The following is a 27179-nucleotide window of genomic DNA, read 5'->3' on the forward strand; positions in this document are numbered from 1 at the left end:
GATTATCTTGGCAAAGGAAAAAATGCTCACCAACAGGGATGTAAACAAATTTGTGCACCACATTTTAGAGAAATATCCTTTTTGTGCATTTGGACAATTTCAGGGATATTTTATTTCAGCTCATGTAACATGGGACCAACACTCGGCTACATGTTGCATTTATATTTTTGTTCAGTGTAGTATATTGATTCTGATTTAAATCGCAGACATTTTTGGTTCTTCAGTAAACATGATGGCTATGTCTGTACATTGTATTCATGCTGATTATAAACAGCGGGGTTGTAATCTAATCAGTGGATTGATTATCCATCAAAACAAATATCTAATTTGATACAATTTCTCATCAATTCTAAAGTATAAATGTTAATGAACGATAGCTACTTTGCATACAATGTTACTGGTGAAGATGATTGCCACCTATCGACAGTATGCGGCCACTGCACTTCTCAACCCAACTGTTCCTACCGTTCTGAATTGTAAACTGTAATCTATTCTAATGTTTGATTGGTCTATTTATTCCGGCATTATTTCGTCCCGGTGAAAGATCTGCCTTTATCGGTTGGTGATTGGTGTGCTCATGTGGAACTAAATGGTGAATGGACACATGAGCGGTCAATCTTAAAAAAGCCGGTATTGGGGGTGGAACTTCCGAAGCAGTCTGCAGCAGTTTGCAGCATTCGGCAAGATGGCGGAACGGGGTCTGTCTGGCCTCGTCAGAAGAATAACATAATTTATATTAGCTAGCAAAGAAAAGAAAATGGAGGAAATAAAATATAGGTGAGTGATCAAATCTGGTCAATGTTTCTGTGGTTAGTGTTTTGTCTAGTCATTTTGACACCTTATTGTCTAGCTAAATCGCTTAGCTTCAAGTTTTAGCTAAAGCTAGCCAGGTTGTTCAAGTTAACTAGCTAGGCTCGTGCGTAGAAGGACAATACAATGTGTCATCTTTCCATGTCGTTCAGTTTGGAAGTCGCCCCATATTGCTAACCAGTAGCTAAAGTTTATGCATTACTTGAAATTGCAGGGTGAATCGAGTTTGCCAACTATCTTGCACAGGCAGCAAGCTAACGTTAGCATTCTGCAATCAAGCAAGGATTGCAAAGACTCGCACTCATTTCTGTCTGTGTTAGTTCTCCATCTTAAAAGTGATTCATAATGTGCATAGCTTCCACTCGGCTACATTCTACAAGGCATACAGTAACGTATGTCCAAATTATTGCATCTCAATGTTGCTCTCTTGGTTTGTCATTGACTGTGTTATCTTGCTTTTTCTAGCTCTGACAGAAGATTTGCCAGTGGAGGATGAATAGTGCCTAGATCTGAGAAATATAAGCTGAATGCATTGTGATTTCCAATAATTGAGACAGTGATTCTAAAAAAAACTGTCTACATTAATGCAAAGAACAATGTAGTCATCTTAGCATATTCAACACTGGTACATGGTCAATACAGGGATTTTTTTATTCTTCTAAATATTGTGTGCAATGTGCTTCTGCATGCCTTTTAGCTGAAAGCTTATGAGACATAATTGCCAAAACAGTCAGGGTGACCCATAGAGCAGTTGTATTTAGTAATTCATAAGAAACAGTCAACATGGAGATGGATGACATATTACCCCCCTTACCGTTGGAGCCACCTGATGATTTGAACTCGGAGGGCCTTAATGGTAAAGCGCAGCCTCCAACACCCCCCCTGCAAACGTCCAGTGACGCAGAGGAAATGGACGTTAGCTCTGGTGGTGATGGACACACACACACCCCAGCAGGGGGCCAGGGCCTCCAAACCAAGGGCTCCATAACCTTCATTAATAACCTGTCAGATGAGGCTGAACCCAGCACCTCGTGCCCTAGAACAGCCCGCCACGCACCCCCTGTCACCAAGTTTCTGCCAGATCTCAAATTACTCAGAGACATTAAGATCAGTGTCAGTGTCGTAGATACCAGTAGGAGCAAAGATAGGAAGGTGCTGTACACAGGGATAGGTCAGGAGGGTGGTGGTGAAGGGGAGACCAGCTCAGAGAGCCTTAATGGTGAGTTTTATGATGCTGATACAGAGCCAGGGGCTGTGGATGGTAGCTCAGGGCTTGGGGTGGTCAGTGCAGGGAGGAGAGGGGAGGAGGCAGAGGCAGACCTGGAGAACAAAGTGGAGTTTGCGGTCCTAGATGAGCTGGAGGACTTCAGTCAGGACTTTCTGGACACGGAGGACGTGCAGCAGGGGGGGTTCAGGTCAGAGGTCATAGTTCAACAGGATCATGCTGACGAAGAGAACCTAAATATCTCATATGAGGTACGTAACCAAAGGGGCCCTGTCTTTGCTTCTGCAGAGTCTCATCATCACCCACTCACTGATATTTTGTGCACGTTTCACACTAAAGGGCTATCCCAAACCGTACTGTGCTGGCTTGAATATTTTCTAGCACAGTTAAAGCAACTGGAGGATGTGCTACAATGCCCGCCCAGTACGATTTGTCTCACCAATGAAAATGTTAATGTTTTATAGTCAGCCATTCATTCTGATATTATATTCCAATGTCACCAGCAAAATGTCAGCTTGTGCATCCTTTTTATTCTTGATGGAAGCAGCAGGAGTTCCATATCTTTCCTACTGGAAATTGACATAGTTGGTATGCTAAAAGTGTGTTCAAATGTACTCTCTTAACCATAAGTCATGACCGGTTAGGGCTTCCTCCCTTCTCCCCACCCTCAACGAATGTCTTTTCCAGGAGGACTTTGACAATGATGTAGACGCTCTGCTGGAGGAGGGCATGCCCGTGCCCAAAAAGATGCGCCTGGCAGAGGGGGCTGTTGAGTATGCAGGAGACAGTGATCACGCATCCGACAGGGATGTGGAGGGAGGTGTTCAGCCCATGATGACCAAAATTAAGACAGTCCTGAAGAGTGAGTGGTCGATGTCTGGCGCTGATCTGCCTTTTGTAACGTAGTATCTGAGCCTGGCACATACTGATGTTGTGTGTTCATATCATATCTTATACCGAGTGGCACATGTTGGTGTGAGATGTGTAGTAGTTTCAGATTGTGTATATGTGGTGCATATGTTTCATGTGTAGCGTCTCGTGTTTGTGTGTATTGATGTGTGTGTGTTTCCTAGGTCGTGGGCGTCCACCCACTGAGCCACTACCTGACGGATGGATCATGACATTCCATAACTCTGGCATTCCAGTCTACCTGCACAGAGAGACCAGAGTGGTGACCTGGTCCAGACCTTACTTTCTGGGGTCCGGGAGCATTAGGGTAGGACGTAGAATACATAAGACAGATAGAAACCTGTTACTGCTGTACATTTTAAACCTTTTTTTGTTTATTTACTGTTTTGTTTAGTAACATGCCAGGAACCCCATTGTTATTCACTCTATACTGGTGTATAATTTGTGTTTTGGTAGGAATGGTCAAACTAAAGGAATATTTCTCTCTTCTCAAACAACTGTAACAATCGGCTTCTAACCATGACCAAACCTCTCTTGCCCCTTGTGTACAGAAACACGACCCTCCCACCAGTAGCATCCCTTGCCTGCACTATAGGAAGATGAAGGATCGCGAGGAGAGGGAACAGAACGGAGAGGTGACACCCAACGCTGAAGTGTCTCCGGTGAAGCCTGGGGAGGAGGCAGACTCCGTGGAGAGACCAGACGAGCCTGACTCCACTGCCCAGGAGGACCCTACCACTGTTGGCCTGGGGGAGGGACAGGTGGAGATAGAGACAGGCCTGGTCACAGAGGGGACCATAAAGGGGTGCCCTGTCCTGCATGGCAAGATGCCCCACTCCTGTGAGATGGCCCAGGGGGCTCTGGGACAGGTCAGGGCCAAGGTGGAGGTGTGCAAAGATGAATCGATAGGTAAGGGTGAACACACTCCATGATGAGCAATTGACTTGCTAGCAGGTAGTAGTTTTGAATGCCATGGCTGATGGTATGTTTAATTTATTGTAAACATAGGGGATGACAGTGTGTTGGTGGGCGTGGGCCTTGACATTTTCTAGACTTCTTGCAATAAAAATGTATAGGACACATATGAAGAATATCTATACATGTTAATTAAAGTGACAATATAACCTATACCCCTCACTTATTGACACCCCGCCAGAAATTGAGGAGTTCCGCAGCTACCTGGAGAAGTGCTTTGACTTTGAACAAGTGACCGTGAAGAAGTTCCGTACCTGGGCAGAGCGCAGGCAGTTCAACAGGGACATCAAGAGGAAACAGGCTGAGTCAGAGAGACCCATTCTGCCTGCCAACCAGAAACTCATCACTCTGTCTGTATCAGATACCCCCACCAAGAAAGGTACCGGATGCATAAGAAGAACCACAGGCTACATCTGAATTGGAATCTTATTCACAGGACCTATAGGGCTCTGGTCAAATGTAGTACACTATATAGGGAATGAGGGTGCCATTGTGGATGCATCCATAGTTTAATAACTATTTCAGTGAGGAGTATTGAGGTAATCTCAACTCATTCCTTTCTTTTTCTCAGAGTTTGTCATTAACCCAAATGGGAAATCTGAAGTTTGCATCCTACATGAATATATGCAACGTGTCTTAAAGGTCCGACCTGTTTACAACTTTTTTGAATGTGGTAAGTCCCTCTGTTGATTTCCACTAGCTTGTACAAGTGACATGCTTTTCTTCGAACAAAACAAATCGCCAAAAGCTCTGGCTGGGCCAAACGCATCCTGTCTTTTCTATATCCCCAGAGAACCCAAGTGAACCCTTTGGAGCCTCCGTCATAATAGAGGGAGTGACATATGGCACAGGAACTGCAAGCAGTAAAAAACTTGCCAAGAATAAAGCTGGTACAGTACTCTTATCTCACAAATTAAAATCATGATGGATCTTCTGAAGCAGCTGCAAAGGCTGTCTGGAAACTGTAAGATGTGTTTAAGTCATAATATAGCAGACCGTTTGGCTTATTGTTTCACTGATGTCTTCCCTTTAGCTCGAGCCACACTGGAGATTCTCATCCCTGACTTTGTGAAGCAGACGTCTGAGGAGAAGCTTGTAGAAGGGGATGAACTGGAGGTATCAGGCTGTCAATCATTGGAAAGCCATTTAATTCAATGTCATGCTTCTGTGTTTGGTCTGATAACATGTCTATTTTATAACATTGAACTTTACCAGCGGGTAGGTAAGCTGGATGAATACTAATGTCCATTCATGCGTTTTTGTTTCCTGCAGTATTTTAATCATATCAGTATTGAAGATTCAAGGGTGTACGAACTGACCAATAAAGCAGGCTTACTCTCGCCATATCAGATTCTACACGAGTGCCTTAAGAGGTAAGACCCATGAGGTGTAAGAATACCTTAAATTCCTAGTTCTGATCTGATTCATCTATTAACCTTGAATTTCAACCATATCTTGTGCCCTGCAGAAACCATGGAATGGGTGACACCAGCATCAAGTTTGAGGTGATCCCAGGAAAGAACCAGAAGAGTGAATATGTGATGACGTGTGGAAAGCATACCGTACGCGGATGGTGTATGTAGCCCCACACTGACCCTCCAGTCACCACAGCAAGTCCCAGACCTAACATGCTCCATGCCACTCTGTGTTAATGTAGTGTAAAAGCAGCATTACAAGTGCTCTGTTTTTTGTCTGAGCCATGTATAGAGAATTCAGCCAACCTTCACACTGGACACTGTTTGTGCCTTTGTATATACAGTATTATGGCTCTGATTTGTCCTGCTCAAAGCCGCTCTGTGTCGTGTAAATGTGTTAGCATTACAAATGGGAGTAATCAGTGTTTTATTTTTCAGGCAAGAATAAACGTGTGGGGAAGCAGCTGGCGTCTCAGAAGATCCTACAGATGCTGCACCCTCACGTGAAGAACTGGGGGTCACTGCTCCGCATGTACGGCAGAGAGAGCAATAAGATGGTAAAAAAGGTAAGTACTACCTGTACACTGGGGTTTCTGTTAGGAAAATGTGGCGCCATTCATTTGACCAGCAGCATTTGAATTTACCGGACAAAGTACATTTTTATTAAATTGCCAAAATTATATAGCCAAAATAGCTTACTCCTGTCTATACACAAATAAATAAAATAATTCAAAATCGGCTACTACACCAGAAAGCATGGTTTGGCCGGCGGATCATTAGCTTTTTTTTAAAGCTGTGGATTGTTTTATTTTGGATAGCCTACCGTCTGAAGGGCCAGTAATTTGGGCAGAGCACGCAGCAAATACCAAACAGATGATTGTTGAGTTGCGACTGTCAGTGAAAAACAGAGGGACCCAGCCAGACACATTGCAATATTTAAAAATACATTAATGGAAGAACTGTTTGGAAAGCAAAATGGATATTTCTGTAAATAGAAGACAATGAGAAGACACTCCAATCTGTCTTTTATTTATCAGAATTCTTTAACTTAATTAGCACCAGCGGAGAACATCGGCCATATCGCTGGTGAGTGTGCATATTCACTGTTTTTATCATTGGGTTAGTGACACTTTTGTTTGTTTTTGGACAATAATTTCTTTCTCGAGGTTAGATGGACATCATATTGTATTCGTCTCCCCTTTTCATAGGCCCAGAGTAGACTACCCTTTAATTTTGGTTGTATTAAAAAAAAAATGTTGGTAATGTCTCCAGTCGTATAAAATGTAGTAGAATTGCATGAAATGTGTTTATGAAAGGCCAACATTTTCCTGTGTTATAGCCTGTCTACTCTACGCCACTACACACTGCATTCAACGGTCTTTTTTGCGAACAGTGATTGAGTTGTATTATTAGCCTAAATTATGACTAATCTAATCATCACATTATGAAGGGTAGGCTAACTTACATCAGGATGCATGGAAGGGGCATTTTTATGGTGAAAATTAGCTTCCCCAAACTTGAAACCCACACTCCTCTTATGTTAGAATAACTGTCCACATTTACTTTTCCTCAACCAACAAGATGAGTAATGAACAACAATCTCTAGCCTACGTCAATCTACTAACCCCCATATTAGAAAAGTTGACCTATTCTATTGGTCAGCTTGTCGAGAAAGAAATGGCTTATTCCAAACAGAATCTGGGACAGTTGTGGGACGATAGATCCCAAATTCATACAACCAGTAGGCCTAGGCTACATAAAAAAAAACACACATTCAAAAGCAATGAGGCTCATGTAACAGATCAGAAGGTTTAGCTTAAAATGTTGCTAAACTGTTATTTCTTCGCATTCTAAGCGCAACAATGCACACAAGGCAGTAGGCTACCCACAAATGTTAGTTCCATAATGCAATTACCGGAAAACACCATTGTGAGTGATTTCATATAACAGAGATGAAAATATCTGTTAGAAATTTAGAAAGAGGGGATATCTAAATATGCCAAAAGTAGCATGGGTTGTTCATATGACTAGGATTGTGTCTTTGGTTACTGGACAATGAAAGAAAGTTGATTTGAAAACCAATAGGACATGAGAGAAAAAGGCTACTTGTTTCATTGGCATATGTAATTGCCTGCACGTTTGGTTAGATTTTGGAAAGGCTACTTTGGCAAGGTAAGACATGCCTCATAATATGTAGTAAAATGTTCAGGTTTCAAACAGTTAAGAATGTCTTCAAAATGGAAATCGTCTCCAGCTCACTGCAAAGTGGTGTGTGATGTGCTGAAGCCTGCCTAGTACCAATGAGCTTCAATTTACCAGTTGAGGGGCGGGGCGAAAGTAGGCCTTTTAATCGTGGCTGTGTTTTGCGTAAGCGATTGCCTTACGCAATGATTGGCTTATTAAAGCATGCTTCACTCCAGCAGCAAAAAAACAGCTGTTTGATGAGCTGTTGCAGTATGTCTCCCGCTACATCAACTGGTATTTCAAGCAAAAATGCATTATTTCGCAATGGGATTTTATTTTTTCTCCCGGACAATTGACCTGCACCGATTTTATTTATAGGCTTTTAAAAAAAAAATTATTGGCAGCTAACGGAAAATCTGCTGTACACTTCATATACTGTACCTCGCCACTCCACTGCTGTTGGGTCATATAGACTTCAGCTCATCTTTGGCAAAACTGATTAGTACTGATCTGATTGCATATGCTGCTCCTCTTTCAACCAGATGTATATCTGTCATTTCTATAGATGTTTTTTATGTTCTCTGCAGGAAAATTCGGACAAGAGTGTTATTGAACTTCAGCAGTATGCCAAAAAGAACAGGCCAAATCTTCACATCCTGAACAAACTGCAAGAGGAGATGAGGAAACTGGCTAAGGAGAGGGTAAGGGTTAGCTGTAAAGTGTAGTAGGAGCTCCAACTAGATCTCTGGTGTTAACCTCTGCATTTGGCCTCGTCAGGGAGTTTCTTTCTAGAGCAGGGCTCTCCGACCCTGTTCCTGGAGAGCTACCCTCCTGTAGCTGTTGACTATTACCCCAGTTTTAACTAACCTGATTCCGCTTTTCAAGTAGAATCTGGTGTGCTAGATTAGGGTTGGAGCAAAAACCTACAGGATGGTAGCTCTCCAGGAACAGGGTTGGAGAGCCCTGTTCTAGAGGGTTCTACCTTTCACTCGAACCCTGTCAGGCTGTCTGAGCTGGACAGACTCCAGTAGGATTGTGCCGATATATGATTAAATCCAATATCGTAATATTTGACATTGACGATATGTCGTGATGTGCAAGGCTATACTCTATTTGAATTTTTAAAATCAAAACTGCAGTTTTATCAGTTAAATTGTATCAATATGTTGAATATAAAGTTTTAATTAACTAAGCCTTATTTATTTGCCATAAGGTTATTTAATGATAATGCGACTATAATATTGTAAATAAGCACAAATGGCACAGTGGAATTATCTAGCCATTACCGGCGCAGAACTATTATATTGTGATATTTGGAGTAGCATATATCTTCCAACCTTTGTACCTAGACTAAATTATTCTGGCCTTTGCACCATTTGCCATGTCTCTGCACTGTCGAGTTTATTTATATTTACAGGGACAGTGCACATTAATCAACGTTTCAGTAAAAGTGCCGGTTTTAGCCAGCCGGCTAATTTTCAACCGCAGTCCCTGGGCAGGTTATTTAAAAACAATTATAATATAGACAATAGCAACATAGGACAAGCAAGACATAGCATACAGACAGAGCAACATAGGACAAGCAAGACATAGCATACAGACAGAGCAACATAGGACAAGCAAGACATAGCATACAGACAGAGCAACATAGGACAAGCAAGACATAGCATACAGACAGAGCAACATAGGACAAGCAAGACATAGCATACAGACAGAGCAACATAGGACAAGCAAGACATAGCATACAGACAGAGCAACATAGGACAAGCTAGACATAGCATACAGACAGAGCAACATAGGACAAAAAGCAGCAAGACAAAATTCATAAAAGCAACAGTGTTTCCACACCTCACAAGCTACAGACAACATGGAAAGCGGCAACACACAGCTAGGGATTATGTTCATAAATCTGATTGACCTTTAGCCATGTCTTCAAGCATTTTGTGAAAGTGATATGTGGTGCAGTTATGTGTGTCTGATGGCAGTGTATTTCAGACATGGGAAGCTCTCACAGAGAAAACGGATTTACTAAAGGTGCTTTTCCTTAAGGGAACTATACAGTCACCTCTCATGGCAGACCTTGTGGATCTGCTGCCATATGTTTGGGTTTTCTGTTTAACAAAAATACTGAGTGGAGGGGGAGTCAGGCCATTTAGGATCTTGAATACAAGACATGCGTCGGTGTATTGCATAAGATTTTCCCAACTCAGGAGCTCATGCTTTCTGAGGATGTAACAGTGATGATGGCTATTGGGCTGTCATGTTCCTATGGTTACTCCATCCGTAACTTATATTTCAAAGACACTAAGGAGATTTGGTAAGTCATGTTTGGTTGTAAATGTAGCTTGGATTATGATCTTGAATAATTTTTTCCCCAGGTAAGTTTCTCACAGGTTGGTGCAGCAGTTCAAACTGTTTTCTGGGGTTTATTCATTAGGCACTGAACATTAGAAAACTACCTGAACTTGTCCAATAAGAAATGCTTGTTTTTGTTTTCTGGTGCAAAACATTTTGCTACTGTGTGCACTAATGAATACAACCCTGATGTGTCTTTATGTTGTGTTCAGGAGGAAACCAGGAAGAAGCCCAAGATGACCATAATGGAGTCAGCCCAGCCTGGTAGTCAGCCCCTCTGCACTGTTGACGTCTAGGAACCATCACTGCAACCAATCTAACATGGCACTGACCAATGGTAGCCATAGTCACTGTCTAATTTTAAAAGCCACTCCACCATCCAATTATGCATCATTGTAAAATGGCAATACAACTGGACATTTGTAGTATAGCGGTGGTCATCTTCTTAGCACTGTCTCCAAGCTGTTTATTATTTTACTCCAAAGGTATTTTTTGATTCATTGTTAGTGGGTAGGAATAGGACAAATGCACTAACAGACAGTAGAGTTAACACCATCTACCTCTAGATGCAATCTCTACACAGTGGCACTTCTATAAATTGAACCATAGGGGTTGCAGACAGATCGGTTGAGATGACGACTTGACATGTATCTAAGATCCACAAGAAATTGTCAGCCTGTTTACTGTGTGTAGTAATAACTGCTGACAACCACTAGACCCCTCACCCCTCCATTTATATTGCATTGATTGAATTTATAATATGCTCCAAATATAACCTAAAGTACCTGATACTTTACAGAGACTGAACATTCCTAACAGGTTTCCTTGTATACTTAAAGCATTGCCTATTTTCACGGATTAGTTTGCTCTCTCTGCTTTTGCTATACAGGTACGCTGTGGGAAACTAATTTATATGCTGTTGTCATTGGAAATTATTGATGATTGATGTCGTGTATAATTTGGATGGCCAACTTCATTTGCTTGTGAACCTGTTAAGAAAAAATCTATATTTCAAATGCATCGTTTTCTGTCCAGTCATGTTTTGGGGTTTATTTATTTTTTGTTCTTACTTTTAACCTTTTTTCTCCCCAATTTCTTGGTATCCAATTGGTAGTTACAGCCGCACTGCTTCTTGACACAATGCCCGCTTAACCCGGAAGCCAGCCGCACCAATGTGTCGGAGGAAACGCCACACGAGTCGCTAGAGTGCAATGGGACAAGGACATCCTTGTCAGCCAAACCCTCCCCTAACCCGGACGACGCAGGGCCAATTGTGCGCCGCCCCCTGGGGTCTCCCGGGTCGCGGCCGGCTATGACAGAGCCTGGACTCAAACCAGGATCTCTAGTGGCACAGCTAGCAACTGCGATGCAGTGCCTTAGACCACTGTCCCACACGGGAGGCCCCAGTCATATACTTGTTACATGCTCATGGTCTTTAGTATGAGAAATTCATTTTGAATTGATTAGGGAACGGACATTCATCTCGAGACCTATTAAGCGGGACTAATGATTTTAATTGCCTTTTTGTTTTGGAAGCACAGGATGAAACATATCAATGGACAGCTGACAACAAGGTTGATCCGTATAGCTAAGATCCTGTTGCCATGTTAGCACTGCAGACAGAACACAGGCACCAGGGCTTGGAGTACTGTAGTCATTGAAGTGATTGAGATATTCAAGGTAGTTACATATTTAAGAAGACCTATTTTTTAGTTTTCTGTGTTAGTCGCTTAATTATTTTTTGGACTCTATTTAAAGCAAAACAATACAACATGCAGGCCATCTTACTATTTGGTACAGTTCAGCTGCTGTGATAGACATTTTGCATCATGATAATGTGGCACTTTGCTTCTTGAAAGTCCAATATCTTAACTTGACTGCTAATCTGCAAAACATTAAAGGACTTTAACACTGGACTAATGGAAAAAAAATACCAAACGATTTTGGACTTTCCCTTTAAGGACCCATAAACGGATAAGAAAACAATGGGCTACCTGTTGCCTAAGTTCACCCATTTCATGTAGGGCTCCCCAGAGCATTCACAGGGGCCCCCTTAAAGGGAAATGGATAGACCAAGCCTCTTACTTGTTACAGCATTTATTGTTTAGCCTGTTTGTAATAATTTGACAAGACAGTAATATTGATATTTTGAAAGAATTTCCTTTAGCATATATGGATTTTAATTAAGGTTGTGTACGTTTGTTTGCAAACATTGTGATAACTGATCAATCACATTTTCCAAGCATTGATATGTGGAACTGTGATCCTCTCCTCAAAAGGCAATCTACAGGAATGAAGTTGGTACACTTTACCTCTTAACAAAATACAATCATGTCATTATTAAATCTGATAGCTAAAGGAGCAGTGTGAACCAAAGCTTAGTCTTATGCATTTTTATAGAATACTGTAGGTTGCTGCACACAATACATGAAAGGAAAAAAAGATGCAATACCTGCTAGAACAAAATATAAATAGCTGTGCATTCGTTGTGTGAAGTATTTGGTTTGTGTGGCTTTTCCTGAATGTCTACTGCACCTTAACACTTCATCGTATATGGGAACAAGGCTGCTGTGTTAGAGTAGATTGCTTTACGAATGCGCTTCCCCCTGTGTGTTCCGTCTTACCAAGTGTGTGTGAAAATGCTTTTTACACTTGAAGTTATTTGCTAGATATTGCTGCCTAGAAAATGAAGTATGTAACTGACTTGGGATTGCTGACTTTCAGTGAAATTCATTTATGCAAATAAAGTTGTCATGGCTGACCCCTGCTTGTATTAGTCATCAACAATTGCTTATTTTACTGGGATCTTTTTATTTTTAAGTTGTAAAACAATATTACACAGCAAGGCAGTATTAAAATAAAACTGAAATGCATTGTTATCCTGCCCCTAATGGTACAGTATAACTACAGAATCCATATAACGTTGATTACATATTAACGTGTAGAACATTAAGTAGAAAACAGTTTAACTTAATGAGCAGATAGTGAGACTGCAAAGAGTCAAAGGTTGTGCTATTAAGTTGTGGTGGTTGGCTTCTCGCTAGTGCCCTGGGTCATTTCTTCAGGTTTCTCACTGCTGCTCTTGGAGCTGTAATCCACCCTCTCAAAGAGCAGCAGCATCTCACAGTGCATGGTCTGGGGGAAGAGGTCCACAGCCATTGCCCGCACGGGACGGAACGGAGCTCCACGTACACGGTTGGAGGGAGCCCTGCACAGACTACACAGATCAAATTTAGAACCAGAAGAATCCCCATGGAGATGACATACTGAATGTTTGGTCTGCACGTGCAGAATGAAAAGGATAGGGTATTATACTCACTCTATGAAGTTGTTCATGGCTGCCTTGGCATTGCATGCCACATAAACCAGCCTTTTCAGATGCTCCGCTCTTCTGATTGCCAGAATGACCTTTGAATCTAGATGGTAGACAATCAATTACTGTCACTCAATTGAAATATACAGTGCATGGACAAACTGATTCAGTATATTTTGTAACATACGTAAGCCCGCTCTCGGTGGGTCCACGATGGCGGTGATGCTGGGGGATACGACAGCGTTGAGCACCATCTGGAACACGTCTTCAGCCTTTCCGCAGTGGAACTCAATATTACTCAGCCCTGAAACATTTCAGTCACAGTCAGGTTCTCTCTCATAGCACTAGAGCAAATGTATTGGGGATTGATTAGGCAGAGGGTCGGGAATATTCAAGAGTTAGATATGTATGATTTTAGATATTAGATTTGAACATGTACTGTATGTCAGGCTTAACTCTTTCTGGCCTCATTGGTCAAGTGGCAGTAGATGCGAGGCACCAATATGATTAAGCCTCTTACCATTGATCTTCGCGTTGACTTTGGCATCCTTCACTGCTTCCTGACACATCTCTATCCCAATCACCTTCCTCACCCTCTGGAGGACACAGGGTGCGACTCATAGTGTCAACAGAGAAAGGGACTAATCTATTTCCAGACGGATTGATCCATACAGTTGTAATCAGGGTTGTTTTAAATACCATTTCAGTTTACTTCCTTAACTGAAATGCGCTTGACCCCCAACATTGCTTGTTATGTATGTAGGATGCCATGTGTCTTTATTTATAAGTCAACGAACACATCTCTCTTGTTCTCTATTGTACCTTAGCCAGTGAGATGCCAATGGTTCCTGTCCCACAACATACGTCCAGCACAGTGCTGTCCTTGTCCAGCTGGGCCCATTCTCCTACAGCTGAGTACAGCACCTCAGCTGCCCCTGTGTTCACCTGGTCAATGACATACAGTGAGTATAATAAGTATTCATTCCTCTTGCATTTTTTCACTGTGTTACAACATGAGATTGAAATATAATTGTGATTTTTGTGGGTCAATGGATAGAATATGCAATAATGTCAAAAGGGAAAATACATTTGTAATAATTAAAATATAGTTGTATAAATATTCATCCCCTTGTTGAGGAAGGCCTAAATGACTTCAGGAGTAAAGTGTGACTTTGCAACAAAAATATAAAATGTAAAGTGTTGGTTCCATGTTTCATGAGCTGAAATAAAAGATCCCAGAGATTTTCCATATGCACATAATGCTTATTTCTCTCAAACCCATAGAAAATCTTTGGAGGGAGTTGAAAGTCCGTGTTGCCCAGCAACAGCCCCAAAACATCACTGCTCTAGAGGAGATCTGCATGGAGGAATGGGTCAAAATACCAGCAACAGTCTGTGAAAACCTTGTGAAGACTTACAGAAAACGTTTGACCTCTGTCATTGCCAACAAAGGGTATATAACAAAGTATAGAGATACACTTTTGTTATTGACCAAATACTTATTTTCCACCATGATTTGCAAATAAATTCATAAAAAACCCTACAATGTGAATTTCTGCATTTTTTTTTCTCATTTTGTCTGTCATAGTTGAAGTGTACCTATAATGAAAATTACAGGCCTCTCTCAACTTTTTAAGTGGGAGAACTTGCACAATTGGTGGCTGACTAAATACTTTTTTGCCCCACTGTATATCTGTATCCACAGTCATGCGAAATCCATAGATTAGGGCCTAATGAACTTGTTTCAATTAACTGATTTCCTTATATGAACTGTAACTCAGTACAATCTTTGAAATTGTTGCATGTTGCTTAATATTTCTGTTCAGTGTACATGGACTCACTCAAAAAATAGGGGTTTACATGATTTTAGAATGACTACCTCTTCCTCTGTCCCCCATACATACAACATCTATAAGGTGCCTCAGTCAAGTATTGCATTTCAAACACAGATTCAACTACAAAGACCAGGAAGCTTTTCAAAAACCTCATAAAAGGGCAGTGATTGGAATATGGGTAACAATAACAAATCAGACATTGAATATCTCTTTAAAGATGGTCAGGTTAATAATTATGCTGTGGATGACGTATTAAACCACCCAGAAACATTGAAGATAGTCATCCTTCTGAGCTGCAGCACAGGAAGGAAACTACTCAGGATGTCACCATGAGGCCATTGGAGTTCAATTGCTATGATGGGAGAAACTGAGGATGGATCAACATTGTAGTGACTCTACAATAATGACCAACAGTGCATTCAGAAAGTATTCACACCCCTTGACTTTTTCCACATTTTGTTAAGTTACAGCCTTATTCTAAATTGATTCAATTGACCCCCCCTCCCCTCATAGTACCCCCTAATGACAAAGAAAAACATTTTTTTGACATTTTTGAAAATGTGTAAAGAATTACTATCTGAAATATCATATTTACATAAGTATTCATACCCCTTTACTCATTACTTTGTGGAAGCACCTTTGGCAGCGATTACAGCCTGGAGTCTTCTTGGTTATGACGGTACAAACTTGGCACACCTGTATTTGGGGGATTTCTTTCATTCTTGTCTGCAGATCCTCTCAAGCTCTGTCAGGTAGGATGGGGAGCGTCACTGCACAGATATTTTCAGGTCTCTCCAGAGATGTTTGATTGGGTTCAAGTTCGGGCTATAGCTGGAAGCCACTCCTGTATTGTCTTGGCTGTGTGCTTAGGGTAGTTGTCCTTTTGAAAGGTGAACCTTCGCTCAGTCTGAGGTCCTGAGTGCTTTGGCGCAGGTTTTCATCAAGGATCTCTCTGTACTTCGTTCCGGTCATCTTTCCCTCAATCCTGACTAGTCTCCCAGTCCCTGCCACTGAAAAACATCCCCACAGCATGATGCTGCCACAACCATACTTCGCCAAAGGGATGGTGCCAGGTTTCCTCCACATATGACGCTTGGCATTCAGGCCAAAGAGTTCAATCTTAGTTTAATCAACCAGAGAATCTTGTTTCTCATGATCTGAGAGTCTTTAGGTGCCTTTTGGCAAACTCCAAGCAGGCTGTCATGTGCCTTTTACTGAGGAGTGGCTTCCATCTGGCCACTCTACCATAAAGGCCTGATTGGTGGAGTGCTGCAGTATTGGCTGTCCTTCTGGAAGGTTCTCCCATTTCCACAGTGGAACTCTGAAGCTCTGTCAGCGACGATCGGGTTCTTGGTCACCTCCCTGACCAAGGCCCTTCTCCCCCGATTGCTCAGTTTGGCCGGGTGATCAGCTCTAGGAAGAGTTTTGGTGGTTCCAAACTACTTCCATTTAAGAATGATGGGGGCCACTGTGTTCTTGGGGACCTTAAATTCTGCAGAAATGTTTGGGTACCCATCCCCACATCTGTGCCTCGACACAATCCTGTCTCGGAGCTCTACAGACAATTCAACTGTTATTGGTCACATACACATGGTTAGCAGATGTTAATGCGAGTGTAGTTCCGACAGATTACTTGTTAGATCTTACTGCACAAACAATTTCCCAACAACTAGCTCATACACACAAATCTAAAGGGGTGAATGAGAATATGAATATGTACATATAAATATATGGATGAGAGATGGCCGAGCGGCATAGGCAAGGTGCAATAGATGGTATAAAACACAGTATATATATATATATATATATACACACACACACACTCGGCAAAAAAAGAAACGCCCCCTTTTCAGGACCTTGTCTTTCCAAATAACTTCACAGATCTTCATTGTAAAGGGTTTAAACACAGTTTCCCATGCTTGTTCAATGAACCATAAACAATTAATGAACATGCACCTGTGGAACGGTCGTTAAGACACTAACAGCTTACAGATGGTAGGCAATTAAGGTCACAGTTGTGAAAACTCAGGACACTAAAGAGGCCTTTCAACTGACTCTGAAAAACACTAAAAGAAAGATGCCCAGTGTCCCTGCTCATCTGCATGAACATGCCTTAGGCATGCTGCAAGAAGGCATGAGGACAGCAGATGTGGCCAGGGCAATAAATTGCAATGTCTGTACTGTGAGACGCCTAAGACGGCGCTACAGGATGGACAGCTGATCATCTTCGCAGTGGCAGATCACGTGTAACAACACCTGCACAGGATCGGTACATCCGAACATCACAGCTGCGGGACTGGTACAGGATGGCAACAACAACTGCCCGAGTTACACCAGGAACACACAACCCCTTTATCAGTGCTCAGACTGTCCGCAATAGGCTGAGAGAGGCTGGACTGAGGGCTTGTAGGCCTGTTGTAAGGCAGGTCCTCACCAGACATCACCGGCAACACCGTCACCTATGGGCACAAACCCACCGTCGCTGGACCAGACAGGACTGGCAAAAAGTGCTCTTCACTGACGAGTCGTGGTTTTGTCTCACCAGGGGCGATGTTCGGATTTGCGTTAATCGTCAAAGGAATGAGCGCTACACCGAGGCATGTACTCTGGAGCGGGATTGATTTGGAGGTGGAGGGTCCATCATGGTCTGGGGCGGTGTGTCACAGCGTTATCGGACTGACATGACCCTCCAGCATGACAATGCCACCAGCCATACTGCTCATTCTCTGTGTAATTTCCTGCAAGACAGGAATGGCATTGTTCTGCCATGGCCAGCGAAGAACCCGGATCTCAATTCCATTGAGCACGTCTGGGACCTGTTGGATCGGAGGGTGAGGGCTAGGGCCATTCCCCCCAGAAATGTCCGGGAACTTGCAGGTGCCCTGGTGGAAGAGTGGAGTAACATCTCATAGCAAGAACTGGCACATCTGGTGCAGTCAATGAGGAGGAGATGCACTGCAGTAATTAATGCAGTTGGTGGCCACATCAGATACTGACTGTTACTTTTGACTGTTACACCCTCTGGAGAGCCTTGAGGTTGAGGGTGGTGCAGTTGCCATACCAGGCTGTGATACAGCCCGACAAGATGCTCTCAATTGTGCATCTGCAAAAGTTTATCAGAGTTTTGGGTGACAAGCCAAATTTCTTCAGCCTCCTAAGGTTGAAGAGACACTGTTGCGCCTTCACCACACTGTCTGTTTGGGTGGACCATTTCAGTTTTTCTGTGATATGTACACCTAGGAACTTAAAATGTTCCACCTTCTCTACTGCTATCCCTTCGATGTAGATAGGGGATGGTTGCTCTGCTGTTTCCTGAAGTCCACAATCATCTCCTTTGTTTTATTGACATTGAGTGAGAGGTTGTTTTCCTGACACCACACTCCGTGTGCCCTCATCTCCTCCCTGTAGGCTGTCTCGTGGTTGTTGGTAATCAAGCCCACTACTGTTGTGTTGTCTGCAAACTTGATGACTGGCTACGCAGTCATGGGTGAACAAGGATTTTGAAGGGGGCTGAGCACACACCCTTGTGGGGCCCCGGTTTTGTGGGTCAGCGAAGTGCAGATGTTGTTTCCTACCTTCACCAACTGGGGGCGGCCCGTTAGAAAGTCCAGGACCCAATTGCACAGGACGGGTTGAGATCCAGGGCCTCCAGCTTGATGATGAGCTTGGAGGGTACTATGGTGTTGAATGCTGAGCTTTTGTCAATGAATAGCATTCTTACATAGGTATTATATTTGGGATAGCGCAGTGTGCTGGAAATTGCATCGTCTGTGGACCTGTTGGAGTGGTATGCAAACTGAAGTGGGTCTAGGGTGGCAGGTAAGGTGGAGGTGATATGATCCTTGACTAGTCTCTCAAAGCACTTCATGATGACAGAAGTGAGTGCTACGGGGCAGTAGTCATTTAGTTCAGTTTGCCTTCTTGGGTACAGGAACAATGGTGGCCAGCTTCGAGCATGTGGGGACAGCAGACCGGAATAGGGAGTGATTGAATATGTACGTAAACACACCAGCCAGCTGGTCAGCGCATACTCTGAGAACGCGGCTAGGGATGCTGTCTGGGCCAACAGCCTTGCGAGGGTTAACACATTTAAGTGTTTTACTCAAGTCAGCCATGGAGAAGGAGGGGGGAGGGGAGCAGTCCTTGCTAAAGGGCTGCTCCTTCTGCGGTGCTGTTGTTTTTGGTCGGCTTCTGGGATTAGATCCATTGTCCTGGGTGGTGGTCCAAACAGAGGTTCCGCTTTGGGAAAGTCGTATTCCTGGTCGTTATGTTGGTAAGTTGACATCGCTCTTATATCCAATAGTTCTTCTGGGCTGTATGTAATAATATTTCCTGGGGTAACAATGTAATACATTTAAAAAAACGAAATACTGCATAGTTTCCTAAGGACTCGAAGCGAGGCGACCATCACTGTCGGCGCCATCTTCCTTCGACCTCATGGCTTGGTGTTCCTTCGACCTCATGATAACTGTCAACTGTGGGACCTTTACATAGACAGGTCTGTGCCTTTCCAAATGTCCAATCAATTGAATTTACCACAGGTGGACTCCAATCAAGTGGTAGAAACAGCTCAATTTTGAGTCTCATAGCATACTTATGTAAATAAGGTATTTCACTTTTTTTTATTTGTAATAAATTTGTAAAAACCTGTTTTCACTTTGTCATTATGGGGTATTGTGTGTAGATGGAGGATGTATTTATTTATCTAATCCATTTTAGAATAAGGCTGTAACATAACAAAATGTGGAAACGGTCAAGGGTTCTGAATACACTGTAAATGACATAGTGAAAATATTACAAAACATGCATCCTGTATGGAACAAGGCACTAAAATAATACTGAAAAGAAACACTGCAAAGGAACACACTTTTTGGCCTAAATGCAAAGCCTTATGTTTGGGGCAAATCCAACAACACATCACTGAGTAATTGCCTCCTTATTTTCAAGCGTGGTGATGGCTGAATCATGGTATAGTATGGTCTTTGCTTGACATCGGCAAAGACTGGCGAGTTTTTCAGGATAAAAATAAATGAGATAGAGCTAAGCACAGGCAAAATCCTAGAGGAAAACCTGCTTCACACCATACACTGGGAGATGATTTCCCCTTTCAGCAGGACAACAACCTACAACACAAGGCCAAATCTACACGGGAGTTGCTTACCAGGAAGACAGTACATTTTCCTGAGAGGCCAAGTCACAGTTTTTACTTGAATTTTTACTTAAATGGAGCAGCTCACAGATTACTGCACCTGTACATAGCCCATCTATAATTTAGCCCAAACAACTACCTCTCCCCCTACTGTATTTATTTATTTATTTTGCTCCTTTGCACCCCATTATTTCTATCTCTACTTTGCACATTCTTCCACTGCAAATCTACCATTCCAGTGTTTTACTTGCTATATTGTATTTACTTTGCCACCATGGCCTTTTTTTTGCCTTTACCTCCCTTATCTCCTCATTTGCTCACATTCTTTATAGACTTATTTTTCTACTGTATTATTGACTGTATGTTTGTTTTACTCCATGTGTAACTCTGTGTTGTTGTATGTGTCGAACTGCTTTGCTTTATCTTGGCCAGGTCGTAATTGTAAATGAGAACTTGTTCTCAACTTGCCTACCTGGTTAAGTAAAGGTGAAAAAATATATATATATATATATTTTTTTTTAAATTAAATCAGCTTTTTGAGTTAAAATGGCTGTCAAGCTATGACCACCAACATCTTGAATTAGTTTTATATTGTACAATCCAGGTATGCAAAGCTCTTAGTGACTTAAAAAGACTTGCAGCGGTAATCTCTGCCAAATGTGTTTCTAACATGTATTGACTCAGGGGTTGGTGAAGACTTATCTAATCAATCAAGTGTTTTATTTTTCATTCATATTTAAAAAGTTAGAATTAGTCTTTTGTGTAGATCGTTGACAAAAAAAATGACAAATTATTTTTATTCCCACTTTGAAACAATAAAATGTGAAGAAATCCAATTATGATACCCACTGTATTTTAGAGCTATAGAACAGAGTTCATAGTGCTATACCTCAGAGACACTAACTTGGAGGCTCTTAAAATGGGGGAGGAAATACAACATACACTATCTCAATATAATGAAATATAATTTTAAAAACTATGCCAAATGGACCGAAGATGGTAAGTAAATAGGATGAAGACTCTACAACTACGATACGTGACATGGGATACTCACCTGGAAGAAAGAATGGGGGGATATCCTGAACTTCAGGCCAAGAAGCTCCTCGTGAATACACTCCTCTCCAGCTACCAGCTCACACGGCAAGTCCTCCGGGTTAGGGGATTGCCTTAGTGAATACAACATTATCTGTCAATCACAACATTTCCATGTGCATTCTCACACCGTTAAATTGTTGTTTTTCTAATGATCTTACCTTTGTCCCTCTGACACAAAGTACAGAGAAGTTACACCACTCTCTTTCCCGTCACCCTCTGTGAAATACTCTTTCATAGAGCTCTTCAGGACATTTAGTTCTTTTTCCTCAAGTTTCTGCAAAGTAGAAAAGGCGAGAATAAATGACAGGATTTGAAAGGAGAGTCACTACACTTATATTGTTCAGCTGAAGAATCCAGTGATGAATGTAGTGATTCTTAGATCAGAACGCATAATGTGTACATTTCTGTACCACAGCCCGAGCTTATATTTTTTATTTAAGCAATAAGGCCCGAGAACATGTGGTAAATGGCCAATATACCACGGCTAAGGGCTGTTCTTTTGCACGACGCAACGCCTTATTGCTATTATAAACTGGTTACCAACGTAATTAGAGCAGTTAAAATAAAAGTTGTCATACTTGTGGTATACGATCTGATATCACAGCTTTCAGCCAATCAGCATGCAGGGCTTGAACCACCCAGTTTATAATGTAATATTAACCACATTGAAGAATGTTTTATTTGTACCTGTGGGTTAAAGAACACCATAGCCATGGCCTGCTTGGTCCTTGTGGTCCGCACTGTTAGCTGCTTCCAGTGGCCCTCGTATGTCTCAGGGCTGTACACTGAGTATGGGGTTGTCCTGTGTAGATAAACAAATTATGGGTCAAAAGAAGGTGATAATATTATTTACATCTAGCACCCCCATTCTTCTAGCCTGGTTGTCCTAGAGCTGTTGAAACTATATACACTGCTCCAAAAAAATAAAAGGGAACACTTAAACAACACAATGTAACTCCAAGTCAATCACACTTCTGTGAAATCAAACTGTCCACTTAGGAAGCAACACTGATTGACAATAAATTTCACATGCTGTTGTGCAAATGGAATAGACAACAGGTGGAAATTATAGGCATTTAGCAAGACACCCCCAAAAAAGGAGTGGTTCTGCAGGTGGGGACCACAGACCACTTCTCAGTTCCTATGCTTCCTGGCTGATGTTTTGGTCACTTTTGAATGCTGGCGGTGCTTTCGCTGGTGGTAGCATGAGACGGAGTCTACAACCCACACAAGTGGCTCAGGTAGTGCAGCTCATCCAGGATGGCACATCAATGCGAGATGTGGCAAGAAGGTTTGCTGTGTCTGTCAGCAGTGTCCAGAGCATGGAGGCGCTACCAGGAGACAGGCTAGTACATCAGAAGACGTGGAGGAGGCCGTAGGAGGGCAACAACCCAGCAGCAGGACCGCTACCTCCGCCTTTGTGCAAGGAGGAGCAGGAGGAACACTGCCAGAGCCCTGCAAAATGACCTCCAGCAGGCCACAAATGTGCATGTGTCTGCTCAAAGTCAGTCTGCAGAAACAGACTCCATGAGGGTGGTATAGGGCCCGACGTCCACAGGTGGGGGTTGTGCTTACAGCCCAACACCGTGCAGGACGTTTGGCATTTGCCAGAGTACACCAAGATTGGCAAATTCGCCACTGGCGCCCTGTGCTCTTCACAGATGAAAGCAGGTTCACACTGAGCACATGTGACAGACGTGACAGTCTGGAGACGCCGTGGAGAACATACGGCGGCCTGCAACATCCTCCAGCATGACCGGTTTGGCGTTGGGTCAGTCATGGTGTGGGGTGGCATTTCTTTGGGGGGCCGCACAGCCCTCCATGTGCTCGCCAGAGGTAGCCTGACTGCCATTAGGTACCGAGATGAGATCCTCAGACCCCTTGTGAGACCATATGCTGGTGTGGTTGGCCCTGGGTTCCTCCTAATGCAAGACAATGCTAGACCTCATGTGGCTGGAGTGTGTCAGCAGTTCCTGCAAGAGGAAGGCATTGATGCTATGGACTGGCCCGCCCGTTCCCCAGACCTGAATCCAATTGAGCACATCTGGGACATCATGTCTCGCTCCATCCACCAATGCTTTAGTCCAGGTTGCACCACAGACTGTCCAGGAGTTGGCGGATGCTTTAGTCCAGGTCTGGGAGGAGATCCCTTAGGAGACCATCCGCCACCTCATCAGGAGCATGCCCAGGCGTTGTAGGGAGGTCATACAGGCACATGGAGGCCACACACACGACTGAGCCTCATTTTGACTTGTTTTAAGGACATTACATCAAAGTTGGATCAGCCTGTAGTGTGGTTCACCACTTTAATTTTGAGTGTGACTCCAAATCCAGACCTCCGTGGGTTGATACATTTGATTTCCATTGACCATTTTTGTGTGATTTTGTTGTCAGCACATTCAACTATGTAAAGAAAAAAGTATTTAATAAGAATATTTCATTCATTCAGATCTAGGATGTGTTATTTTAGTGTTCCCTTTATTTTTTTGGAGCAGTGTAGTTGACAACCAGAAAAGTTGTCTATTCAGCAGAAACAGATCTGAGGCCACCAGGCTATTGTATTGCTGTGTGCAGCATTATTTTGGATTCCTTCTTGTTGCATGCTAAAACCAGTATATAGGTCAAACAGTGTATATAGGGCAGATCTGATACAGTGGCCAGAATATTTAACTGAGACGTGACATTGAGTCCTGTGATCAGGGCGGGATCAGTGCAGGACAGAGATGAGGCCTCCCTCTCAGTAAGATGACATTAATACCTGATGAATTTCTGGAACTCACTGACCACTCTCTTGGCCTCAGTGGTGACATGGATGCTGTCTGAGGGTCCCACCACGGCACAGGAGCCCCCTTTGTACTTCCCCAGTCTGAAGCCTATGGTCTTATCCTCTTCATTCGCTCCAATACCAATGACAAACTCACACTTGTTCCTGTATTCAACCTGCATGATAAGTGTAGGGAAAGGATGCTTAGGGTGAAAGGATGCTTAGGGTCAAAGGATGCTTAGGGTCAAAGTTCAGCATGTGCATACCCAGGCAGGGACTGCAGTCAGTGTATGTATTTCATTAAGACACCAGGTTGTCAAACGCCTTGCTAGTAGCTGAGATACTCATTTTCAGCAGGATGATCAAAAGGCCAGAGTGCATCTGGACTTAGTTAAATCAACCCCACAACAAAAAAGCCATAATGAGTTCAGGTTCTTGATGTAGTCACAGAAAACCTGTACAAGCTGTGACAGCAAACGTTCACCCCAGGTTGCCAGGGCAGGCAGCCATATGTAGGCCTATTATAAACAGGTCATTCGAGCCCTGGATGCTTATTGGCTGACGCAAAACTACTTGTTTACTGTTCTAATTACGTTGGTAACCTGTTTATCTCAATAAGGCCCCTCAGGGGTTTGTGGTATATGGCCAATATACCAGAGCTAAGGGCTGTATCCAGGCACTCTGCATTGCGCATATAAACAGCCCTTTGGCGTGGTATTTATTTATAATTTTTTTCACCTTTATTTAACCAGGTAGACTAGTTGAGAACAAGTTCTCATTTACAACTGCGACCTGGCCAAGATAAAGCAAAGCAGTTCGACACATACAACAACACAGAGTTACACATGGAATAAACAAACATACAGTCAATAATACAGTAGAAAAAAGTCTATATACAGTGTGTGCAAGTGAGGTAGGATAAGGGAGGTAAGGCAATAAATAGGCCATGGTGGATGCTGGAATGGTAGATGTGCAGAAGATGAAAGTACAAGTAGAGATACTGGGGTGCAAAGGAGCAAGATAAATAAATAAATACAGTATGGGGATGAGGTAGTTGGATGGGCTAATTACTGATGGGCTATGTACAGGTGCAGTGATCTGCTCTGACATATTGGCCATATACCACCCCCCCCATACTGCATTGTACCTGTGACGGAGAGGGGCAAATTTCTTCCAGAGGGCAACACATTCTCTTGTACTTCTCCTTCTGCACAAACAGCCAGGGCAGCATCGCTTTGTTGGTGTTGCCTATTTCTCTGAACAGAAAATGGGAGGACATAATAACATGATGTACAGTCAGTTTTCCTTTGTGTAGTTTGAGTAACAGACTTCTCTGTAGGCAATTGTTATTAAAGACATACTCAAATAAAGATGTCCAATTGTTCTGTTCATTAGAGCAAAGGAAGGACCAGATAAAGGCCTTAAAGTCATCTATAAACTATGAAGTCATCTCATTAGTACATTTCTGTGGTGTCTTTCATGGCAGGATATAATAAGACAGGATATAATGCAATAGACTGCAGTAATCCTATCGATGCCCCACTTGAGGTCATTCTTGTGAAGTGAACCAGAAGCCACACATGGCATGGGCCTATACATATCTCTGTACCTGGCCAGTCTCTGCAGCACCCCCTCCACCTCCTGCTCCTTCCTCCTCAGCTGCTCCTCATAAGGCACATTCCACAGGGGCGTCACCACGTTGGCAATCTGTATGCTGAGCGGCGCCTCATCCTCCTCTGCCTCCTTCCGCTTGGAGGGGGGCTGCCCGGCACTCCCGGCCTCATCCCGTCCCCTCTTCCTGAGCATAGGGTCCGCCTTGGGCTTGGCCAGGCGCACACTAAGCACCCGGCCCTTCCACTGCATGCCGTGCACCATCTTCATGGCCTTGTCCCTCTCCTCTTCGTTCTTGAAGGTGACGAAGGCAAACGTCTGCTTCCCGAACAGTTTGATCTTGTGCGGGTTAAGGCGATGCTTCTCCAGGAACTTCTTCAAGTCATTGAAACCGATGAATTTGGGAAGGTTCTGGATCTCCACTTTGAAGATCTCAGAGGTGAAGAGGTCCGCTTGGACGTAGCGGTACAAATTATTAGGGTCGGAAGAAGCTGCTTCTTCTCCTCCACCTTCAGCTTTGGGTTCATCTGTTTTCACCCCATCTACTGCATCTTCTTTGGGGTCAGATGTCTTCTCCTCTTTCAGTGATGGAGAACCTACCACTGGGATGTCACCAACATCTGTCATGTTCTGTTTGAGGGGGATAGTGGACATCATTAACAAAAGTGTGCTTCATCTGGACTATCAGTCTGCATTTCATAAGTGACATTTGAAAATACACATATCAGACATGCACTACTTCTGCACTGCTTTCTTTAGCTATGCAGATCTTACGGAGTAGTTAGTTACAATGAGTGTAGCAAAGTGGCTGAGATTGAGCAAAGCAAATGACCAAAAGCACGAGCATAATTTAGCACTGAAAATAACGGCTAGCCTAGGACTTACTATACAGAAGAGCAAACAATAAAATCACCTTCACTTTTGCTCTTACAGCTCTGACAAATAATACTTGCTTATGGGCAAATCACTTCTGACTATAAGAAACTGCGGGCTGCCATCTTGTGGGACACGTGGAAAATATGAACCTTGACATGAGGCGTTAAGAAAAAAATACGTCACTATATATTTTCACTGGCAATTTATTGAATGCATTCTGCATGATTCCTGCTGATTGTGTTATGGTAGAATGATAAATCTAGAAAAAAAATACAAATAATGTTCCGACACAGGAAGTGACGAAGCTGCTAGAGCTACAGATAAACCCGAGCCATATATTACACCGGATATATAAATGTGAAGCCTCCGGTTGGCGTTTCCACTCACTACCAAATATGGTAATGAGGAAGCCCAGTGACCGGCAGTGGGAGAAGATGGAACGAAATTGGATTGATTTTTGCCGACATTATGCAAATTTTCTCATCGATTTAATTTGCTCATTTTATACGTTTATACATTATTTTATGCCTCAATGTAAAGCCCGTTAAAATAGTAAAGCCCTTTCAAATTTGATCTCGATACAGTTTTCTGTTTTCAAAACTACAATATGTAACAAACAGAGTGGACTGCATTTTGTAGACTTTACCCTTTGCCAAAGTTTTA

General features: G+C 42.8%; 2 protein-coding genes across 4 annotated transcripts; one reads left to right on the plus strand and one right to left on the minus strand.

Moving 5' to 3' along the window:
- The first annotated feature begins 644 nt into the window (after positions 1 to 644).
- Positions 645 to 12642, plus strand: LOC109896067 (microprocessor complex subunit DGCR8). Of its 2 annotated transcripts, XM_031829851.1 has the most exons (15): positions 649 to 777; positions 1025 to 1125; positions 1276 to 2286; positions 2723 to 2897; positions 3109 to 3251; positions 3496 to 3853; positions 4101 to 4298; positions 4491 to 4592; positions 4711 to 4809; positions 4953 to 5035; positions 5192 to 5292; positions 5388 to 5494; positions 5773 to 5900; positions 8106 to 8219; positions 10086 to 12642. In XM_031829851.1, the coding sequence occupies exons 3-15, from the start codon at positions 1594 to 1596 to the stop codon at positions 10167 to 10169; spliced, it is 2385 nt and encodes a 794-aa protein (XP_031685711.1). In that variant the 5' UTR covers positions 649 to 777; positions 1025 to 1125; positions 1276 to 1593; the 3' UTR covers positions 10170 to 12642. The 2 variants fall into 2 exon arrangements, with proteins under 2 accessions (XP_020345865.1, XP_031685711.1); XM_020490276.2 differs by lacking the exon at positions 1025 to 1125 and having other exon boundaries at positions 645 to 777.
- On the minus strand, positions 11862 to 26777 carry trmt2a (tRNA methyltransferase 2A). 2 transcript variants are annotated; one of them, XM_020490271.2, is made up of 12 exons: positions 26526 to 26777; positions 25639 to 26270; positions 25177 to 25285; positions 24024 to 24205; positions 21953 to 22067; positions 21424 to 21539; positions 21225 to 21336; positions 14009 to 14131; positions 13707 to 13782; positions 13374 to 13490; positions 13193 to 13289; positions 11862 to 13090 (listed from the first exon to the last, which is right to left on the minus strand). In XM_020490271.2, exons 2-12 carry the CDS (start codon positions 26265 to 26267, stop codon positions 12889 to 12891), a joined length of 1878 nt encoding a protein of 625 aa, XP_020345860.1. In that variant the 5' UTR covers positions 26268 to 26270; positions 26526 to 26777; the 3' UTR covers positions 11862 to 12888. The 2 variants fall into 2 exon arrangements, with proteins under 2 accessions (XP_020345860.1, XP_020345859.1); XM_020490270.2 differs by having other exon boundaries at positions 26554 to 26776.
- Between the last annotated feature and the right edge of the window lie 402 nt (positions 26778 to 27179).

The sequence above is a fragment of the Oncorhynchus kisutch genome, linkage group LG8, assembly GCF_002021735.2.
Source record: "Oncorhynchus kisutch isolate 150728-3 linkage group LG8, Okis_V2, whole genome shotgun sequence".
Lineage (NCBI taxonomy): Eukaryota > Metazoa > Chordata > Actinopteri > Salmoniformes > Salmonidae > Oncorhynchus > Oncorhynchus kisutch.

Excerpts from the sequence above, each read along its gene's own strand:
- trmt2a (XM_020490271.2), bottom strand. The coding sequence starts at position 26,267 with ATGACAGATGTTGGTGACATCCCAGTGGTAGGTTCTCCATCACTGAAA. Across the intron at positions 25,286-25,638 it reads GTGCTGCAGAGACTGGCCAG|AGAAATAGGCAACACCAACA; the intron begins GTACAGAGATAT and ends TTTTCTGTTCAG. Across the intron at positions 14,132-21,224 it reads CCCCCCATTCTTTCTTCCAG|GTGAACACAGGGGCAGCTGA; the intron begins GTGAGTATCCCA and ends GTCATTGACCAG.
- LOC109896067 (XM_020490276.2), top strand. The coding sequence starts at position 1,594 with ATGGAGATGGATGACATATTACCCCCCTTACCGTTGGAGCCACCTGAT. Across the intron at positions 3,854-4,100 it reads GTGCAAAGATGAATCGATAG|AAATTGAGGAGTTCCGCAGC; the intron begins GTAAGGGTGAAC and ends ACACCCCGCCAG. Across the intron at positions 4,299-4,490 it reads AGATACCCCCACCAAGAAAG|AGTTTGTCATTAACCCAAAT; the intron begins GTACCGGATGCA and ends TCTTTTTCTCAG.